This window comes from Clinocottus analis, unplaced genomic scaffold (assembly GCF_023055335.1).
Source record: "Clinocottus analis isolate CAN_PGR_092001 unplaced genomic scaffold, fCliAna1.0.p SCAF_15, whole genome shotgun sequence".
Taxonomy (NCBI): Eukaryota; Metazoa; Chordata; class Actinopteri; order Perciformes; family Cottidae; genus Clinocottus; species Clinocottus analis.
Genome location: NW_027175876.1, coordinates 10,338,637 through 10,360,127, shown reverse-complemented (window position 1 = coordinate 10,360,127; position 21,491 = coordinate 10,338,637). Strand labels below are relative to the sequence as shown.

Genomic DNA, 21,491 nt, shown 5'->3' with positions numbered 1-21,491 from the left:
AAAACACATGTAATACTCTAATGAAATAGCCTAGCAAAAGCTACAGCCAAGTTAAAAGATATTTTAGAGATGAAGGAGATATTACAATAACAATAAGAACCTTTCAGGTGGTGTAGCTGGCGGTTAGTTTTGCAGATACGTATTTCAGACAAAGCAGGTGCAGCAAAACACATCACAGTAGGTTTTAGCTCAAGCTATAAACATCAAAGCAGCAAAAAGTAAAATACACAACTATTGAGATGTGGAATATTATTTTTTGTTTTATTCATGAAATGTGTACGTCAAAACAGGTATATAGACCCTACTCTATAATGGCACATGCCTCATAATGCAATACTTTTTTAGACAATATATTTGCAGTTTTTTATTATTTTTTTGTGTGTATTTCTTGATTTCTTTTGTCTCCCCCATTTCCCCACCAAATGCTGTGCTTTTATTTTGAAGTCGACCCTTGTGGTTGGCTTGACAGATTAGGATCCGCCCTTTTAACGAGGTAGCCATGGAGACCGCGCGAGAGCGAGGCAGCTGGTAGAGTTCTCACCGCGAGCGTTTCCGCTCACCTAAAATAAGGAGCTGGCGAGTCGAGGAGGACAAGGAACAACGCGGAACAGTACTGACGGAACTAGACGACGAAAACACTATTTGTTTAAATTATTATTTAGCCACCTTCTGGTTTTTGGGTGTGTCAATTTTTTACAACCATTAATGCATCGAGTGTGAAGCAGTGAGAGGAGGGCTCGCCGCTATTAACCTTTACGCTGGTGAGTCTTGCCCGTGTTTCGCAAGCTAAGCACACATAGGCCACTATGATATCTCTTGTCTGTCTATTTCCTACCCGTTTGCATTTGTTGAGTGTATTATCAAAATCAAGGGGAAACGTTTCCCACGCTAGAGCAACATTTCTTGATTTCCTCAAGGAGAAAAGTGAGTTGTCAATTGTGTTTTCCTCAACTAACGTAGCCGTTAACTAGCTTAAGTGTGTCGTTTGTTAAGCTAGCAGTGGTCAGGGACACACGTTCATAAGCTGTTCGTGAACGCTATGATACATGTTGTTTCTGTCGGGTTACGTATTCTGTCGACTTTAATTGTTCATCAGAAAGCTAACACACCCTTCCTTGAAAAAGTGCTTAGCGAGACAATACAATCGAAAACCGGCTCGAGTAGGTAGTTGGTCCAGCCTGTTAGCGTTACTGTGTTGTTGTGTTTTACATAATGTGGACAATAATACGGAGTACAGATACAAACGTTGTCGAACAAAAGGTTTTCGGAATTATTTATGGTGTGAGAGTAGCTGAGACAAAGACCCAACAAATGTATGTGTCGCCACTTTGTTAGAATGAGTTTGCCTTGGTTTTGTCTTTGTTTTTGTCCTCGCTGTGTGTGTGCGTGTAGTCCTGGCAGCCCACCACACTCTTTGTTTAAATTGCTCGCTGTACAGTTGCACGTGTCGAAGCGTGTGACTCTGCTTTACAGCTGCCATGAAGGCAGTTGACCACGTTTCATACAGTTGCAAAGATTTGAGTTTTAGGGTCTGTCATGCTCAGATATACCCGACATTGTAATTTACCACTGCCTCGCTTATGTACCAACACGATTTTTCGTGGTTCCTGTTTGCTGGGCAGGGTGAGAAATGACACGCCACAGCAAAGGACAGAGAAGTCCAAAGATGACATGTTAATTATATTTATAATGTGGAACAAAGATGACATGTATATTCCAAAAGACAAAATGAAGTCAGGGAGAGGAAGGCAGGACTATGCTTTCCACTAAGCAAATAGTTTGATGTCCTGTGTCTAACAATGTTTTGATCAAATTGTTGTGGGGAGGAGATGATAATGTATTTGCCCCACACTCTTTATACTGCAGTAGCTAACCCCACTTGGTAAGATTGCATTTTAGTCTGTTTTTGGCTTGATATGACAAGGTTAGTCAAAAACAGACAATCATGCCTGGATATTTGATCATCTATAACCTTATAAAGGCTTATTTACCATTAAGGAGGATTTTACCCTATTTCCCAGCCCTCAAAGGTATTAATTACCTTCACTGGAAAATAACCCCCCACAATTATAAAACCCAATGTTAGTAAACATTTTCCAGACAGTTGTAACAATCTCACAGCAAAAAGGGGCAGTTTGTGGAGCGGGACAATGTTCAACGATCAAAGCTAAACGCTGACCAAACAGGACGTTGTTTGCACTTAGTCATCGATCCATTTTGTGGCTTATGCCAATACCATTCTTTATGGAAACCTTTAATGTATGAGTCAATTGCCATTGTTTTCATTATTTCTTGATATTTTATAATGTTTTAAAATCCTATTGTATATTTAGAGGCAGCTTATTTGGACTTATGCTGGACAGTGTGAGTGACAATTTCCATAGCCTGATTCAAACCTAAATGTGTTTGATTCAAACCTACGTTTCTCACTGCAGAACTCACCAGAGGTGATTTTTTTTTTTTTTTTTTAAGTGTCAGAATCGCTTATTTGCCTCTCATTGTTCAGATGGACTTGTTTTGTTCTCACATTGTACATATTCTGGCTTTAACAGAGCAACTAGCATAATATATATATATATATATATATATATATATATATATATATATATATATATATATATATATAATATAAATATAAATAATGGGCAGCTTTAATGGCTCTCAATTTAAAATGCATTATGTGACTGCAGTGAGATTTCTACAACTCCCAGTCCAGCATTCAGAGGCCTTTTCTGTTCGACAACATAGCTTAGAGAAAACATCTTGCGTGTAAAGATAAGAACACTGCGCTTGGCTTCAATCCCATTCTAAGCTTTCCCCACTGTCAACATAACATGACAGTGTCCTTCTTGTTTCATCTTACTTCTCTTCTTTTTTCTTTTCTACGTCTTTCACTCTGTTTTTGTCCACCTCCTTGCGGCAGTACAGAGGGATGCTTGGGCTCTGTGGGGCTTAACACTACACACATTTATTTTTTAACAAAGGGCCCTTTCTGTGCTGCCATGCAGAGCCCCATCTCTGCGCTCCCTCCACAGGCCCAGGCGGGCTCTACCAGCAGCAGTAGCATTCGGGTCTATCGGGTGAAAATCTCCTCCTGGCTGTTTCTTTGGCACACTGAGTGCTCTCTGTTCCCGGACACATGCCTCTGCTGCTGCTCTCCTTGGCTCCCTTTGCATTCCAGGAGCCTCGGGCAGCTGAAAAACTGCAGTAGCAGCCTGCTGGCTGGCTGGTTGTCTCACTGGTGTCTGAAGTGGAAAGTTGCATAGTTTTTTCCCAAGTAGACGCCTAAACAAACAAAGTATTTATGCTATCAAAACCTCCAATTTCTTAATGAAATGGGCCCAAACATGGCCTACAAATAGCATTGCTATTTTTAGCAATGCCATTCAGGCCCGCAACTAACGATTATTCACATTATTGATCATAATTTTGATAAGGTAATTTACTAGTTTATTTGGCTAACTGTTAAACCCTAAGATAGTTTCAAGTGTACAGAGTAGAGAAATATGCAAATTTACAGTTCTGTCCTGTTCCGTGTATGAAACAAGGAAGTTGTCTTGTACTTTTGTATGAGTAAGTGTTTGACTTTCTTGCAACATCTGTGTGTATGGGCTGACATGTAGGTGTCATGAATTAATAAGAATTAATTCAGTTGAGTCTAGATACATTTTTGCTTCCCGCTTCTACTTGTATTTATTTCAGTAGATGCTTCAAGTTTGATAATATGTATATCATATTCTGTACACTATCCTGTTCCAGTGACACTAATATAACGGCTTGGATGTCAGCCATGGCTTTGAAATGATACTGATAGCTATTTAAACGTGCACCGTTTGACTGTACATACAGCATTGGCACCACGGGCTATAAATCGATGCAGCTCCTGACAGGAAGTTTGTTCATGTGGTTTGAGTCAAATCTTTTTTCCAGGAAACACAAACTAAGTCTCTTGAAGTTTAAAATAGCAGCACCTCCTTGAATGTGATCTGCCAAGCTCAACGTCTTTGGCAGTGTCTGACAAGAAACTAACACAGTTGAAAGTTAAAAAGTTGACATGCATACTTAGAAGTATTTTGGGCTTTCGCTGTCAAACTGCTCACTGTGTTAATAATCAATTAATGAGCATACAGTCAATGCATTAAAAATATCTGCAAAAAGTTCCTCTCAGGCTCCAAGCTGTCTGGTTCCAGCTAATTGGAATGCTGTATTTTATTGTACCATAGCACAGTGTTAATGACTTTGTCCTTTCTCAGACGCTGTTGTGTGAAAGCAATTGGGCTAATTCTGCTTAAGTTTTCACTTTGCAAACATACTGGCCGGTCAATACTCTGCCCTCAGCTCTCTCCGGAGGTCACCGCTGTATTATAAATGCCATCCCAAGTGGTTATTTACATCCCAACAAGTACCTTTAAACAAAATACATGCTATCTTTTGTCCTGCCTGTGACTTTCGTTTGTCCTTGATATTTATAAGACGTTCATCTAACATATCATCATCTGCATTACTGCAGGGCCTCTCTGTAGGCCTTCGCAACAGTGCTTTGATCCCGACATGGACAAATGAGAAAGTGTCTGTGGATCAAATGGCTGGCACAGGCCCCATGTATGTGTTTTTGACTGTGTGCCCTTTGGCTCAATGCAGAACCCAAACTGTCCTGCCAAATCTAGCTTGCGTCACTCTTTCCCAGTGGAATCGGCCACATGCAGGTATGCCTCTCCATCCTGCTTTTGGAGAGATGGCAGCAGAAGGGGACTCTGCTGTGTGTGTTTTTAATTTGTGCCAATTTAAAGTAGCTTGATCATTTAAAATCGATCTTGGTGCACCAATGTGAAAGCACAGGTAGGTACAAAAAACAACCGTGAATGTGTTTGTGTGTTTACACTTCCCTCATCACTGTAGTTCCGGGTCATCGGTGGCAATGGCCACGCAGCAGATCTGCAATCAAATTCACAGCTCTCTGAGTGCAGCCATGCCATCACTGTAGCCATTAGCTCAGCAGCCTTGAGTAACTGTAATGGGCCCTCTGCCCTCTCTTGAGGGTATGCTGCCTGCCAGCAAAGCTAGTTCCCCACAAACACAACTACTGCTGTTTCATCTTGATCTCTCTGTAGAAACATAATCAAGACTGTGCACCTGCATCCCATTTATGTAATGATGGTGTCTTAGTGTGCCCTTCAATCAACCAACAAACGCTTTTAGGATTTTTAAAAGAAGGTTGGTATCATGGAGAGAGATTTGTGAAGAGAGTATGGGAGTATTTGTCTTTTTTACCTCCCATAAAGGTGTCTTTGAGTAATTCTTTATCTGTACTGAACATACTTAACATTTCAAACTTTTTTTGCAGAGGTTTGCAACAGATCCCACCACCTAATAGTTAATAACCCTGACAAATAAAACAATAACATTGTGCCAGTCAGTAATAGGGAGCGTATTATTTCTCTGATATTGTTGACCGAAATGGTCTCCAAAAGATACTTTACATTTATCATCAGCTTCTGGTATGCTGGCCTTTATGAGCAGCTCAAGAATACAGGACAGATTTCAAAACGTAGCACCTGACGAAGTTATCTTCAAATAAGTTATCCATCACACTCTATTGCTAATAACCGTGTGCAGCACATGGCAGTGTTGCGTCACAACGGAGCAGATGGTGGTATGGCATCTGTTTATCATTCAACTGTACTGTACGCTCTTTATTGAAACACTTTAATAACTACATTTAAGGAATCCCTGCTACAAACCTTTTAAGTGTATGTACATTTATAAATGCATTTACAAACTAATAATGGACCAATAAATCAACTATTGTATCTTTAAACTTCTGCTGATGTGCCAGTGCCGCCCAATCACTGTGGAGTCCTATTGAAGTTACATATTCACCAATGGTTTTTGTGCTGACTCTCACACACTTTTAGCCTCTCTACCCTAATGCTCCTACCTCATCAGCAGCAAGGATCTGTTTCCCAGTTACATCATCCACATCAGAGCGTAATGGCTGGTTTATTTAGTTAAATCTTGTTGCAGAGCCAAAAGTGGGGATCGAGGGGAGCTCAGAGGAACTCTCCTGATGTTGCTGCCACTGATGGTTTTAAAAAAAGAGCGCCGGGAATTGCCGTTTGTCTGTCTGTTGGTGGTTTGAATTGAAGGATGCTGTTTTAAAGATCTAAAGTATAAGACCAGAAAAAAGCACATGGATTAATTCATGCCGTTGTTATTATCAGGAACCCAACTGTTACTTGATGACATGCAGAGAAGGCCTCGTCTCTGTCACTCTCTCTCTCGCTTAGTCTTTAAAGCTCTCACTCTATTCCCTCCTGTCTCTCTGCGTTGCTTTTGGTTACATAATCATCGCTGAATGTTGATCGTAATCCGTATCACCCCTCCCCCCCTCCATCCTTTCCTCTCTATGTGGCCTGGACAGGTTAAGCCGTAGAGGACTCTCGCTGGTCGCCGGAGGAAAAGATGTGCGATGGAATGGTAGCGTTTCAGACGAGAGCCCTGTCCTCCTCCTCTTCCTCAACCTCCTCCTTGCTAGCCCACAGGCTGGCTGTCACCGCACTTCTCCTCCTCTTCACCCTGCTCCCCAATGGTCACGCATCAGGTAAGATAAAGACACACAACCGCACACATTTTCTTTCTCTATCTCTGTCTGTAGCCCCTCCCATGTGATACATGTTGACTGAACTGCCATCTTTGCCCGTCTCTTGTGAATTGATTAAGGTTATTCCCCCTTTTCCCCCCTCCCCCCTTCTACCTTGCAGGTCAGTTAGATTAAATTGGCTTCCTTTACCCTTGGGTCTGTGAGGTTGCTCTGCCTCTGAGCGGCAGCTGAGAGCCCAGTCCCTCCCACTCTATGAATCCATTCACTGCCCTAATGAGTCACAACCGTTCCTTCCACTATTGAGTGAAATAGAGAGATGATGTTGTCTGCGGTCACATTACTGTCATAAGGTTTTAATCAGCGATGACATTTAGTGTCCTCTGGGAGCTTTTACCGTGGCTAGCAAGTATAGTGGTGCAACGGATCAATGAACTCACAGGTCGGATCGTGTCACTGCACAAAAGACAAAAGGGAGAAAATATAACTTTTAGCGATCCCTGATCATGTTGTTTTGCCACCGATATTTATTACTGATCATTGATGATCCATGTTGGCTTTTTGTTTGCTACCGCCCCAAAAATCATTTCAACCACCTAAAAATTCTAAATGTTGAATCGTATATATTGTATAGTCATACGTAATGTTTTTTTCTTCATAAACACAACTTTTAAATAATAAAAGAAATACATGATTGTATTTTTTATGGATTAAAACAATCATGTCGTTGGCAATTTTGATGTATTATAGTCTATTTAGACTCCTTGTAAACTCATAATTCATCTCTAATATATATTTATGTTGTTGTAAAAACATCTGCTTTAAACAACTTGATTTATTTAAGTAATACGTGAACACATGAGAACTTTATAATTTACCATGGATAGCAACCATCAGTAAAACTTTATGCCACACTGGAAGGGTTACCATCAAACTGTGTCATTAATCCGCGGTTCACATGGTACCATGAGGGGGATCCGTACGGATCACGGGTCGTCAGTGGTCTGTTACACCACTACTAGCAAGTTTTGTGTATTTCCCCACAACCTTCTGATCAGGTTTTGTTCTTAGATTATTATTTTCAGGAATCAGGTTTTCAAATTGATTTAATTGTTGGAGAGACATTTTGTTTATACTCGTAAGTTTAAAGTAACTATATGCAGCACAGCCACCACAGGGCCTATTGAGCTAGTGTCCTCTTCTTAAGGAATACAATGTTAATAGCATGTACTCGTTGAACCCCTTCACTTGTGCCAGCTTTCCTTTCACTTCAGCTATCCAATGTTCCAGTCCCCCTCCCCCACATAAACACACACACTCCTCTCACATAGCCAGCTTGTGAAATGTGCCAGATGTCCTTGCCACAGAGTGCAGGCAGACTGTGTATGTGTGAATAAGTAACTTGTGTGCGAGGGGTGGTTTAAGGCTTTGGGATGATTTTAGAGCTTTAATTGATTAACTTTCTTATTGCCTTAAAGGTGTGTGTGAGTGTGAGTGTGTGTGTGAGAGAGAGAGGGAAATGGCAAAGGAAGGATTAAAGGGTATATGAGAGATGAGCGGATGGACAGGGGGAGGGCGCTGCTGTGCCCAAGTGTTCGTTCTCTCTGTCTCTTAAACTCTTATGTAATGCACATGATTCATGTGGAGCCCAGAGGGACTGGTATCCTGCTCACGTTCTGCATCCAACACACTCGCACACACATACATCAGCCCACATGCTCTGTGTACTGTATATGTGTGCTTCACATACTGTGATTAATTGTGGATGTTATACATATCACATACAGTAATATGATGTTGTATTCAGTGTCAAAAGACAGATCCTGTATTGACCATGTTCACGACAGTTGGTGCTCTAAGACTTCCAGTCAATATGATGGAAAAGGACAGGAAGTTCTCTAGGACTATTTCCACTGGCATGTTTAAATGCCTGGACCTACTAGCTCATTAAATGCTTGAATGAATTGGCCTGGATAATGCACAAATTCAAGTTAACCTTTTAATTATTACATATTTTCTTTTGATTACTTATTGATATCTGTAACATTTTATGTTAACCTAGATTCCAAGCATGTAATGGAAGATTGTAGGCGGTGCTTTGAGTGAACTGTCAACAATACAAAGGTTGGCTTTGGGTGTTGTCTTATAATTGTACTTGTAACATAACTTCCTTATAGTGCGCTAGGCAGCATTCGGGCTGACTCACAGTTCTGGTTCTTAAAATGGTGTCACACTTTTGATATTTGCCTCCTGTATTAAATTTAGATATATTTTAAAAAATTTTAAAAAGCATGTAAATATTAAAAACCTCTTCCCTAACCTGTTAATTATGATTATGTACATCATTTCACATATCTGATGAGAGAATGTTCAATTCGGGCACTGTAGTGTGAACCTAAATATTTAATCCCACGTCACAAGCCACACTTGCATCGAGAAATGGAAGATTTGGAACCGCAGGAAAAAAAGCACACAAAACAAGTGACACTTTAATGCTTATTGATAAGAATACATGAATATAAACAGCGTACATGGGTTGTATGAAAACAAATTAAACTACAGCAATTTCAATACTAAAACAACCGAGAAAGAAATTGCAGAATTTACAATATAAAAGTATAAAATACAATCTATAAATAAAAATGGTCCTGGCACTTAGTCGTTATGCTATTATTTCTTCGGTTCCTGTTTCCTGTCACTCCTGCGTGGCATACATAATTTACATAGGTGATCCCTTGACGTGTTCCAGGGGTGGCGATTGCTCTGGAAATTTTCATGAATATGAAATGTCATCACTGCTGACAGGCTTATTCCAGACTCATACAAATAGCAGTGTGCTGTATGAATAGAAATGGATGCTTAGAATATATACTGTGCAGCATTTACATCGGTGAGCAAACGCTCTAGACACCAGAGGCGGAACTTCTATTTTAGATTTTTTTTTAGGTGTTTGACCTTTTTAAGTGATGGGAAATATGATGGAGAGCAACAGTTGAGGGACTCTTCGGTCCCAATTGTGGTTTCTTTATTAAAGAAAGAAAAATCTTTGAGCTCCCGCATTTTATTTTTCAAAAAGCCAGGACACCAATTTATTGTACCTGTTAATGTGCTCAATTAGATGGAAGTCACAAAGCCGTTTGAATTTGAGGTATTTTTAGAACCAATCATCCCAAGCCATGTCCTCTTTTATCTGTTGTTGAGCTGTTCATTATGAACAAGATTAGCTGCTTAACTAATGTAAATGGCTGCTTCAAATGTGTGCTTGTGATTACTATGTATGATTACATTTGTGTTGATGATCTATTACATTGTTCCAAAAGTAGCAACATGCTGAACAAAACATCCTCTGCATTCAAACAGAGTGCCAGTAAACAAACAGGACAACAAAGCTGCACTCTGGGTTTTGTGTATGCACAGGATAAATGGCATCAGTCTGGAGGATTTTTAGGGCACAGTGCAAACATTACTTGTTTCATGTCTTTTCTGAGTCCATCTGACATCCCACTAATGTTGGCTGCATAGAGCTCAGTTCCTAATATGGTGTCAATTCCTTACTGTGAGCCTTTGTGGTTTGTTTCAGGGGAAGCGGACATAGACAGTGAGTCAGAACTGACATAGTAATAATGATTGGAACTTGGAGCGGTCTATTCACATGGATCACATGCCGTGTCTTCTGCTCTAACAGACTTGTATGTCAGGAGGAAAAAAGACTCGGACTGTACTTGTGGGTCCACTTAAACAGATAAACGATACCGCCTCAAAACCCATTGTCTTCTAGAGTTGAGTTAAAGCTTTACAGGAAAGTGTCGGCGAGGACCAGAAGACTCCCACAAACAAGCCTGCTGTGTGCTCTGTGTGGTGGTGACGTTTATGTATGTCCATGTGTGAGAACGGGAAATGGCTTTCCCCTGTCCTGGAAGAAAAGTGGAGTCCTAGAGGGTAAAGTCAAGAGCAGTGGGAGGAGAGCAAGAGAAGGTCCAGAGAGCTGCCCTCCCTATTTCCTCTGGGATTTATGTTTGTTTTTGACAATCGATTGCTGTCCGTTCTTGGCTTGAGTTGAATACAGTGTTCTCCACCTGATGAAGGCCTATTGTACAGTCAAATCCCTTTTTTGTTTTGGCAGGTCTTGCATCACGGATGTAGGTCCATGAGGGTGTTTTCTCAAATGTCAAGTTCAAGGAAAAAGACTCAAAACTCCTTTTTTTTTCTTCTTTTTAATAACAGAGTAGACTCCAGTGGCTAGCATAGCGTCATTGCACTGACCACAGAGGAAAATATCTGAATGAGCCGTGGCTTACTTTATGCATCTTCAAACAGCAGTATTGTCTTTGAAACTTGTTGCTTTCTGTAGCCGAACAAAATGGTGTGTCTGTGTGTGAGTCTGCTGGCACACTGTTGATTTCCTGCCCTCGCACAAAGTTTGCTGGATGTGCTGTGTATCCAAACAGTGCAGCCCGAGGGAGGGAAACAATGGGTCCTGTGCAATTAACTGTTCGGAATAGTCCCCTGAAGTCCTGTTAGTGAAGCAGTTTGAAGGCAGGCTGGAGTAAAGCAATTCGTCGCTGGCTACTGACTTCTTTCTGAAATGTGAGAACAAAGAAGTCTTTTTTTGGGGGGGGGGGAGAGCCCCACAGGCCAAACCACAGCAAGCAGCAGCTCCACTAGATCACCAGTCTGCAATTAGGACACGTGTGTGTGTGTGTGTGTGTGTGTGTGTGTGTGTGTGTGTGTGTGTGTGTGTGTGTGTGTGTGTGTGTGTGTGTGTGTGTGTGTGTGTGTGTGTGTGTGTGTGTGTGTGTGTGTTTAAGCGCCGCACAGCTACATTTCGAAGAGGTCTGTGTTCTTCAGTCTCTCTCTCCAGCCTTAAGCTAGGTGAGACCAGAGCCCATTAGCAGCAGTCTGGTTGAATCCATCAGCCGTTCTCTTTCATTACCTGTGTGTTTATCACTTGAGCCATCACTCTCTGCTATCACCTTGTGTTATTTAACGGTTCACCCACCCAATCAGGCCCTAAAGGGAAACTTTAGACGCCTCACCAGACAAAGAAATACACTTCTAATACTCCGCCTGTCCAGACTGCAGTGTGGACAGGCGACACAAGACCATTTAATGTACTTTATACAGTTGACCAGGCGGTTTGATTACTTGCTGACGATCCCAGATGGCCAAGATTAGTGTGAGCTTCACGGCACCGCCACTTTACCTGATAACTCTAGGTTTATCATGGGAGAACTAAATTTCATTACATTTTTTTATGTTTAGGGTGATGACATTTCATGTCGGATACAGATATTTTTGGTTGGGTTAATTGTATGTGCCGCGTGGTGACCTCCATCTTGTTTTTTTCTCATCTGGTGACAGGCAATGTATTGTAAAGGTTAATGAATGTCAAAGTAGGAAGTGGTGGCACTGGCAGCACCAGACACACCAACGGTTGAATCTGATAACATACACGCTTTTATAACCACCCTCTTACTGGTTATTTGTCATGCTAATGCAGTCAAAGTAATAACAAAACCGAGGCAGCTATTATTAAAAAATATGTCATGCTACTTTGCATTGTTTAAAGCTTTGTTTTTAAAGCCTCTTTGCAGAACTTGAGGATTATTTTGAAGCTACATTAAGGCTGGGGAGAGAAGAGGCAGTTTGTAAATTGTTTTTCAGTTAAATGTGTGTGGTTGTCTGAAGCAGCAGGCAGTCATAATGACTTCCAAAGGGCCTCATCTGAGGGACCAGCCTGCTGAGTAGAGGACATCTCTGACTAATGAGCTGCTAAATATATCCCCCAGCCTCTGCTGTCTTCTGTTCTGTTGTATTTGCTTCTGTTCTTTCATACATTCATTATTTTAGTTTAGTTTTTTTCTTCCTTCTTTCATTCTGTTGTAGACCATCTTTGTACTTTCTTTTTTGAGTTTTGTATTCACATTGACAAGCTGTCTTTTTAGTATCTTGTCAAAGACATATTCATGTTAATCTCTTTTCATTTTCACCAAAAAAAACAAAACACAACCTCTGTTCTGTCTCCCATTTTCTTCGTTTTCTTTTATTTGTCTTTTCCCCCACTCCTCTTTCATGTGTGTTTTCCTGGCCCACTGAAGTGTGGGCTGATTTTTTTTTTTTTTTTTTTTTTTTTGTAACACCGTTATTCAACAGCAGCATCCTGTTCGAACAAGTTCATCAGCTTACACATAAGGCACCAAGCATCCCACACACATGCTGCACAGTGTTTGAGGCAAGCACACTGTGTCAGACTATGAGCAACCAGGTCGTGACGCAGGCCCGGCATGAATGGTTTTCTATACAACAGTACAGAAGTGCAATTGGTGGTATCCTGATGACAATTTTGTGCATTCATCCAACCAGTTTTCTGTGGCATTTCTCATTTTCCTTCAATAGCACTGGGAAAATATAAAAACGAAAGCCGACAAAAGGCGCAGGAAGACAGCCTTATAGATCAAGGGGATAGCATTTATTTCATAACCTTGGTGACAAATAAAGCTGCTCTTACTGTAGCTGCTTAACAATAAAGCTTTCATGCCGTTTCTATGCCTTTAATGTGAAGCCGCAGTACATTTTGGTTTGCAGCAGCACTATCCTAACAGAAATTACAACTCCAAATCACAGAAATGTTCAGGTTAGACAGCAACTACTAAAGTACTTTATAGATCCTTACTGTGCTTTCCTTTTAGCTGCCTGCCCGGCCATCAGTTTAGCACAACAACTCGGTTAAGAGCAACCAACGGTCATGTTTGGACTGACTCTTCTGCTAAGAGTGCACATTGAAGTACAGAGTGGAGATGCATATGAACATGCCTCAACATGCCTCAGCTGTAACGAGACATTGTAAATGTGGTATTACTGTACTGCCATTTGTCTGTTGACTCAGCGTTTAGCTTCTAACTTTAGCTTTGTCAGAAGCTCTCGTCAAAACTTCTTCTAGTGTACTTGTTAAATAGTGTATAAAGAACATGTAGGCTACTCAAACACAGTCTCAGGCTGCAAAGTAAATTTCTTGATCTGACAGACTTGCTGAGGCAAAGGGCTGGGCTATACATGTGCTATCCTGCTGCATTTGTGTTTCTTGTTGTTATGGGTGGATGTTGTGTACAGATGTTTCTCTTTAACAGAGTGCATTTCAGCAGAAACGGCTTAATTATTGCTGTCTGATTCGGAAGTTAGCGTCAGACGGGTTCCCTCGGCACAAAGCCGACGATGTTTTTGGTATTTTGGGTTTATTGCAGACATTCTGCTCTGTGGCAATCACAAGGTTGTGATACTTACACGTTTTGTTCAGCAAGATAAATCGTAACAACTGAACCTTATTTTATGATTTCTGAAGCGGGAATGCAATTGGCAGAATTAAGAAGCCAACGAAGCTGTAACGGTTTCAAAAATCCTTAAAGACACAGCAGTGGTGTGCATAGTTACTGAATCGTAGGCCGGACTCTGGCTTCTCATTTAAAGCGTGACATCTCCAGTTTCTCCACCACCCTTTTGACACTGTCAGAATTCAGTTTCTACTGTGACTCCAAGATACATACATGATTCCCTCAACGATGTCCAAACCTCTCATCAGTTCCTGTTTTTTTTTGTTTGGTTCTGTCTAGTCTCATCTCTAAATCTAAAACCAGTCCATTAGATGGAGTGTTGAGATTTTTAGGGGCCAGTTGGCTTGGCTCCACTCTAATGCCCTGTGTCCTTATTACATCATCTGTAAACAGCACTCTGTAACAAGCAGCAGCCAAATGGCAAAGGTATTTGTCCAGGCTTCCATTTGGGTAATTGTGTCAGGATTTACGAGAAGCCTGCCTATGTCTTACCTGTATTTATTTGCATATCCATTTCTATGGATCTTTAATTTTAAAAAGACAAGCTTTGAAGTGTACTCAATTTCAAAATAACAAATGGATACCACAAGCTATCATAGTCCCAAAACATCTTAGTCTGACTAACAGCCAAAATAATCAGTTTACAATGTGAATTGGGGAAAGCTTTTAGCATTTACAAAGCGCCAATCTGCAAGTATTTTTGTGCTTTTTAATTGTTAATTAACTGAAACGAATTTCAAAAAAGTGTTTCATAAATTATCTGTTGAAATGCTAATCCTTTTAGCACTACAAGTGAAATTATTTTTAACCGTAGATGGGCTTGAGTCAGGGATTTTAGATTATTTGTAACTACATTTCGGTTGTAAATGGCGTGTGCCATGTTGACTCGATGCTTGAAGACCAGGCTAATGTGGTTTACCAGGAACATGATCTTTTTGGTGGAAAAAGGTTTTGTCTCTGCCACATGCAGGTAGAGGCTGTTCTTAATCCCACCATATATACTGTTTTCCTGAGAACTAACGTAGTGATACCAGTAGGTGGGAATGTTCACATCCAAGTCCTTTTTAATATTTAGCATCTTAAAGGCTTGCTAGTTAATGCTGATGTGTGAATTTACATTGCTGCTGTTTTGTTCTGTTCACATGCACACGTTGGTGTTCATTATGTTGCAACAGCCAGAACAAACAAAGATTCAGAAAGGGATCAGGCATTAAACCATGTAACCGATGCTATCAACGTAAGCACACTTGCGGTATCTGCACTTACTTTTAGCAAATATGCCTTAACCTTTACTTTATCCTAAACACCCACCATGGCGTGTAGGACCCCTCTGTTGACAACAAACAGCATCCCACTTCTCTCGGCAGAGCAGTCTGCATGTGTTAAAGAGGTTATTCACTGGCTGCCTTGCTGGAGCAGTTGCTCTATTGAAGTTCAGTTAAACTGTATTATAGTGATGATAGCTGTAACAGTGACTGCATTGTTAAATCATGGGAGATGTAATGCAAAGTGTGGGACGACGTCTCAGTTTTCACTTTGTTCCGCTGCCTGCCTCTTTGTCTTTTACAGGGATAAATCACCACAGCCACGTATCCTTAGTCCTGTTATAAATCTTCCTGCCCTCTGCATTAAGACTGCTCCATTTAAAGTTGCTCCCCCCCAGCCGTCGTGTTGCCTGTAGGACAATGTGTGCTGTGCCATTGCAGTGAACCTGTACACAGCACAAGGATGCAGGTAGAGATACGGTTTACCAGAAAAGAAACACCAGCTGCAGACTAAGCCTGGTCTTACTGCAGTTTTAAAAATATCCATAGTATTATAAATCTTGACAGAATTTACCACTATATCATTGAGCAGGTTTGGGATTGTCTCCCTAACTTTCACCTTCAACAAATGTCCCAGTCTCAACTTCTACATCTGCTGTCTGGCTGGCTGGCTCGTCCAGGCGACTGAAATATGATCAGCCCACTGTTGCATTGACAGTTTTCTAGGGTAGGAGTGTGTGCGTGTGTGTCTGAACACATGCGCGTGCTTGTAGGAGGGGTCCCACACACTCTTTTGTTTTCCTCTGAAAGCTGAGAAGAAGGAATGTCTGCCTCCCAGCTGTCCTCAACAGTGAGGGTGATAGAGGAGAGAAGGGGGAGCTCACTGTTCACCTTTGCTAACATCCACCCATCTGTTACTCGAGGGCAGTTTGTGCATATGTGTGTGTGCTTGGGTCTTAGGGGTTGGAAAGAGGGTCACACAATGGTGACACCCCCCACCCCATGGCCCACTTTGGCCTCTCATACATATTTAACCCTTCAAATGCAAAGTTGTCTGTTGTCCTACTCAGAGGCACGCTGCTTAAATCTGTCATTGTGCCCCGTCCCTCTGCGAGTGGGGACAATGGGGTGTATTGGCAGCACACGTGGCTTTCTAAATGCATTGGAGCAGCAGGGGAGGAATGGGTGGGGAGAGTGAGGATGTTTCTGTCTGTTTAGAGACTTCCTTTAGTGTGTGTGTGTGTGTGTGTGTGTGTGTGTGTGTGTGTGTGTGTGTGTGTGTTACAGCTGCAGGAAGAAATGAGCGATTAAGTTCTCTGGAAATTCTCTTTTGGGAGCCCACAGCTGTTTGACTCATGGTTTCTAGCAAACCAAAAATCCAGTTTACTGTAGAAATGACATTAAGGTCATTGCTCTGTCCCCCAACCATTTACAAACACACACACACACACACACACACACACACACACACACACACACACACACACACACACACACACACACACACACACACACACACTTCTAGCAAACCAAACACACACACACACGGATAGGATGTCCGTGAGCAACACAACCCCGCTGTTTAAAAAAGCAGCTTGAGGCACTTGCAACCTACACTGAGCGTAGTTTGGAAACTGTCCGCCTGTATCTGCGTGTACTCGGGCTCCTTCACACTGCCTCCCTGTTCTTCATCCTCCCCCATCTCCTCCCCCAATCTTCCTCAGTTGGGTCCCTCCACCAGCCCCTAGAGGCCCCAGAGATGGAACAGCACTTTTTGAAAAGAAAAAGAAGGGAAAAAGGGATGTCATGCTTTGTGGTTTCAGCTTTGTTCTGCATTCTTTTTGCCCTACAGTATTTTTTTTTACACTTTCTTTCCCATAACCTTTACCCGTGTTCAACTAAATCTGCTTCAGTTTTCCACATGAGTCAGTTACCAGCTGTTCTATGAGAGGACAGAATATGAAAGCAGAAATTAGTTGGGCTGGTGTGTGTTTGTGTGTGTGTCAGTGTTGCAGCGTGATGACTTCTTGCTTGCTCACTGTAGAAGAATATCACACTACTAGTATCGCTCTCCCAGACATTAAGCGCCCTATGTTACGGCCCTGTGTCGCCCACCCAGTTGTGTCACTTCACACTGTGTGAAGTGTCTCTCACTGAAAGCTCATCTGTGATGTTTATATATGTGCGAAAGAACGAAAGTGAGTGCAGGAAGCTTCCTCTTATTCAGTCTCACATTTTGCAGTCGTACTATGACTCTCCTAATAATTTATAGTCTCACTGTCACTGGAATTTGAAGTCGGATTGAAAGTATTTGGAAAACCTGAAGTTTTCCAAACTTAAACTGTCAATTGTTGTATCTTCTATCAGAATACACACCAATCTAGTCACTTTGAATTTTAGGATTTGGGAGACCACGTTAAATCAGATGTGTCATTTGCAGCCTCACTGATTAATAAAAAATATATATATATTTTTAAGATGAATCAGTGATTGTATTGAATACTAATCAATTAGTTATTTAAATAAATGTGCAAATGTTCTGCTTTCCTTTTTTTATAATTTTATTGTAAATTGGATATATTTGGGTTTTGGGCTGTTGTCGTCACCTTTAGATTTAGGAAATTGTTTGATTAAACACTGAATAAAAAAGTAATTTAATCAATAATTAAAGTTACCATTAGAAGTAGGAATGATTCCAAACATGTGTTTAATGCCTGTATTACTCGTGCACTGCCCTGTTTATTGGGTACACCGAGCTAACACTGATGCAGTCTAATACAACAATCCTGAAGTAAATCTGCCTCCATGAATGTTTACTTTTTGTTGAAGCTATTTTACAGAGATGTTGATTCAAATAAATAGTAATGTGTTTGGCTGCAGTTTGTGGTGCTTATTGAACTGTATTGCACTACACTACCATGTGTTTATATTATTTATTGGCAATAGAAATGTCCATTACAAGTTTTAGAGCCAATGGTGATTTCTTCAAATGTCCGTCCAACAGCCCAAACCCAAAATGTATTCTGTTTAATATCATAATTCTGAAACTATTATGTTAAACCTATCTCTTTTACTGGTGAATCATTTGTTTGTTTTGTTAATTTGCTACTGTACTTCATATGTTGCATGCCATCTCTCTCTCCTCACCCCGTTTCCTGTCCTCAACTAAACTGTCTAGTGAATGCAAAAGAAATTCTTAGTTGTGACCCCTCCTTTTCTTTCCAACACTACCTCTCTCTTGTGGGCTCTGCTGCAATGTACTGCACTCTAATAACAACAGCTTGGCTAAAAATCCCATGGATTAGTGGGAGAGACGGGAACGAGGCAAAAAACAAAAACACCCTCAGCCCAAAAATGACAGCAAAATCATCAAAAACAACTGTGGACTTGGCGAGAGGCTTACAAAGGAACAAAACATATTTGCCTGGCCAAAGAGAGCATCATCATCCTCTTGGTCTTCAGCTTTAATCCAACACACAAGTCCCCCTTTAGCATACATTTGTCTCTCACACAAACCCACACACACAAATTCCCCTGCTTCTTGACACACTTGAACAGACACACACTGGAAAACACACCCTCTTTTATGGCCTATTGTTCTGTAGAGCAGCCAAACAGCTGGCTGTAGAAGTCATCAGTATCTGATCTGCTTAAGAGCGCTCCCAGCTTGTAATAGAGGATAATTACAATTTTAATTTGCCTGAGCAAAGAGGGCTAAAAGCCTTGTGTCTCCCCTCCCACCCGTGTTTTCCTCAATTCACCCCCCTTGCAGCTCTTAGCGGGTGAGTGCCATCCGTAACAGATGGGGAAAGGGAGATATTCACAGCCAGGCAGGCACATCAGAGCAAGGCAAGGGATTTTAACGCCCCCCCATAGCCCGAGTCTCCTCCAGGGCAACCTCAAGGCGCTGGATGTTGGGATTAGGAATCCGCCTCATGGACGTTCTGTCCTGGCCCAGTCCTCCCACGCTGTATGGAGATTTTCTCCAACCTTTTAACTATCAAGCTCTTTGATCAGTTTACAGTTGTGGGCCCAGAAGAATTCTAATAGTTAGACCTTTTTTAAATGTCCACTTCATTTAACTTTATATGACTATCTCTGAGGCACTGTTCAAGTCTTCAGTGGATTCTGAAACATGGGATGATCTCTGAAACGTCTTGAAACACAAATCTAATGCTATACAATGAATTAGCAAACTCTTAACATCAGACCGGTGGTAGAACAGCTTGTGTTTAACTGACTCATTCCCTTTCTCATCAGCACAAAACATGGCGTGCCGAAATCCACTCTGGCATTGCTTTGTGCTTTAATCAGATTTTTTTGAGAGCGTGATGGAAAAGGGAGTGACAGCCAGGTTATTAATCTTAACTGCTCCACCATCTCTGGATACTGAACCAGCATTCCTTCTTTCCTGTCAGAGTCTCTCCGTTTGCGCTAGCCCATCCCACAGTGTGGTATGTTCTGTGTCTGACGGCTGCCTTCTCTTCTCATTGTTGTACAGAGCCTCTCCCTCATTCGCAGAAGTATTGGTCGACCTGCTACGACACGTCTCGTTTTCCCTTGTGATCGCTCGGGGCCACAGCACTTCTTGATGCTAACGGTGGTTCTGCGCTCGTGTCCTTTCTCCCCTCCCTCCTCTCTTTCTGCCTGTTTATTTGATGATGACTTTCTTGTCCTGTCAGTAACTTTCTCTCTTTTTTTGATTCTTGATTACTCCCCTTGCTACTTGCAAACCACATCTTTCTCTTTCCGGCTGATTTGCGAAAGTAGAGTGTCATTTTTTAAATGTTTAATACATTTATATATCTCATATTCCTGCTGTAAGTGAGACAGCTCTGACTTCTCTTGAAAAATATAATCCCATGGGACAGTGATTTTTAAATTGAAATTCTTCTCGGCTCCGAGTTTAAAAATCACTTGTCTTTATCTTTCCATATTTTGTCTTCAATTCCTTTAGTTAAAATGAATCAGGAATGAGTTATATTCTCACAGGCTGTAGTATGTAAGGGTTTTGTGTGCTCATGTAGGCTCATATTTGTTGTTGTTAGTTGTAACTAAAATACCAAATTCAGTTTAGGGCCGCAACTAACGACGTTTTCATGTTTATTTTTTCTCCAACCAACATTTCAAAACCCAAAATGCAGAAATTCTCACATTTGAGAAGCTGGAACCAGAATATGTTTGGCCATTTGCTTTGAAAATGACAAACAAATAATTGATTAGAAAAATACTTGGTAATTTCTTTCTATTGAGTAATTGACTAATGTAACATGACATTAGTTAGTAACTAATCGTTAGTAACATAACCCATAGGCAAACTGATACATCAGTGTCTTTTAAATGAACTAATGTCTGCTGCCGATATTTAGCTGAATGTGAGGTGGATGTTGTATTTTTATTAAGTTAACTACCAACCTTGTTATATTGGTTTTAAAACAGTAAAAGTTAAAAATACAGTAGATCCTGAAAACTTTAAGTATACATTATCCAATATGGGATGAGAAATACCAGATATTAGTAAGAAGAAAATCCTACCGGTACACTGTGGTCTTCCACATACTGCAATTACCTACCTGGCTGTGTGTGTTTCACGGCAGGTACAGGCTTGTAGTGGAATTTCTTAATGCTACCTAACAACCAGTACTTGTGGAAGTTCAGTAGATCCAAATGGCATTTGGAAAACTATGATGTGGAACTGGCTGGTTTGTACATGCTGCACAAGCCTTTTCCCAGCATCAGAAGCAGAGTCTGGTTTGTTTTAGATTTCATAATAGACATTTCACTGGCTTCAATGTTTGTTTAGACTGACCTGTGTTCATTGACATCTGCGACTTGATCCGTCTATAAGAATTAACCCGAGAGAGGGTTAAGCTCAACTGTAAGCGCTAACGCAAGGCAGTTCCTTATAGATTTAATAACATAATAAACAGTGGGTTTGTTCGATGCTATAAGAAAATATGTCCTTTTCCAATTTTGTATTTTTGCAACTAATGCAAATCTTGTCTCTTTGTGTGAAAGATTACGTTGTATGTTCTTCCACCTGGAGCCCGGTGTCTAGTCTCTTCGATCCCTCATTGTTATTTGTTATCATACCGTGTTTACTCAGATCTGACTTCTGTGTAGAAGAGGCCTTTGTTTTAAATGTCCAATGTTGGAAAATAAAACCACAGTATTTGATATTTAAAAACACGTTTTGTATTGCTGTTGGTATGAAAATGAATACAAGTAATTTACATGGACATGCCCTCATTTTACAATCATGCAGATAAGAAAGCCTTTCATAGTCAGTTAATGAATGCC

The 21,491-nt window shown here is 41.0% G+C and overlaps 1 protein-coding gene across 1 annotated transcript in view; it reads left to right on the top strand.

Annotated features, from left to right (window-relative positions):
- The first annotated feature begins 505 nt into the window (after positions 1-505).
- Positions 506-21,491, top strand: part of susd6 (sushi domain containing 6) — a 30,148-nt gene continuing 9,162 nt past the window's right edge. The window contains exons 1-2 of the mRNA XM_068577315.1: positions 506-761; positions 6,422-6,601. Of these exons, the coding sequence (XP_068433416.1) occupies positions 6,463-6,601 (139 nt within the window). The 5' untranslated portion in view covers positions 506-761; positions 6,422-6,462. The remainder of the gene's footprint in view (positions 762-6,421; positions 6,602-21,491) is intronic.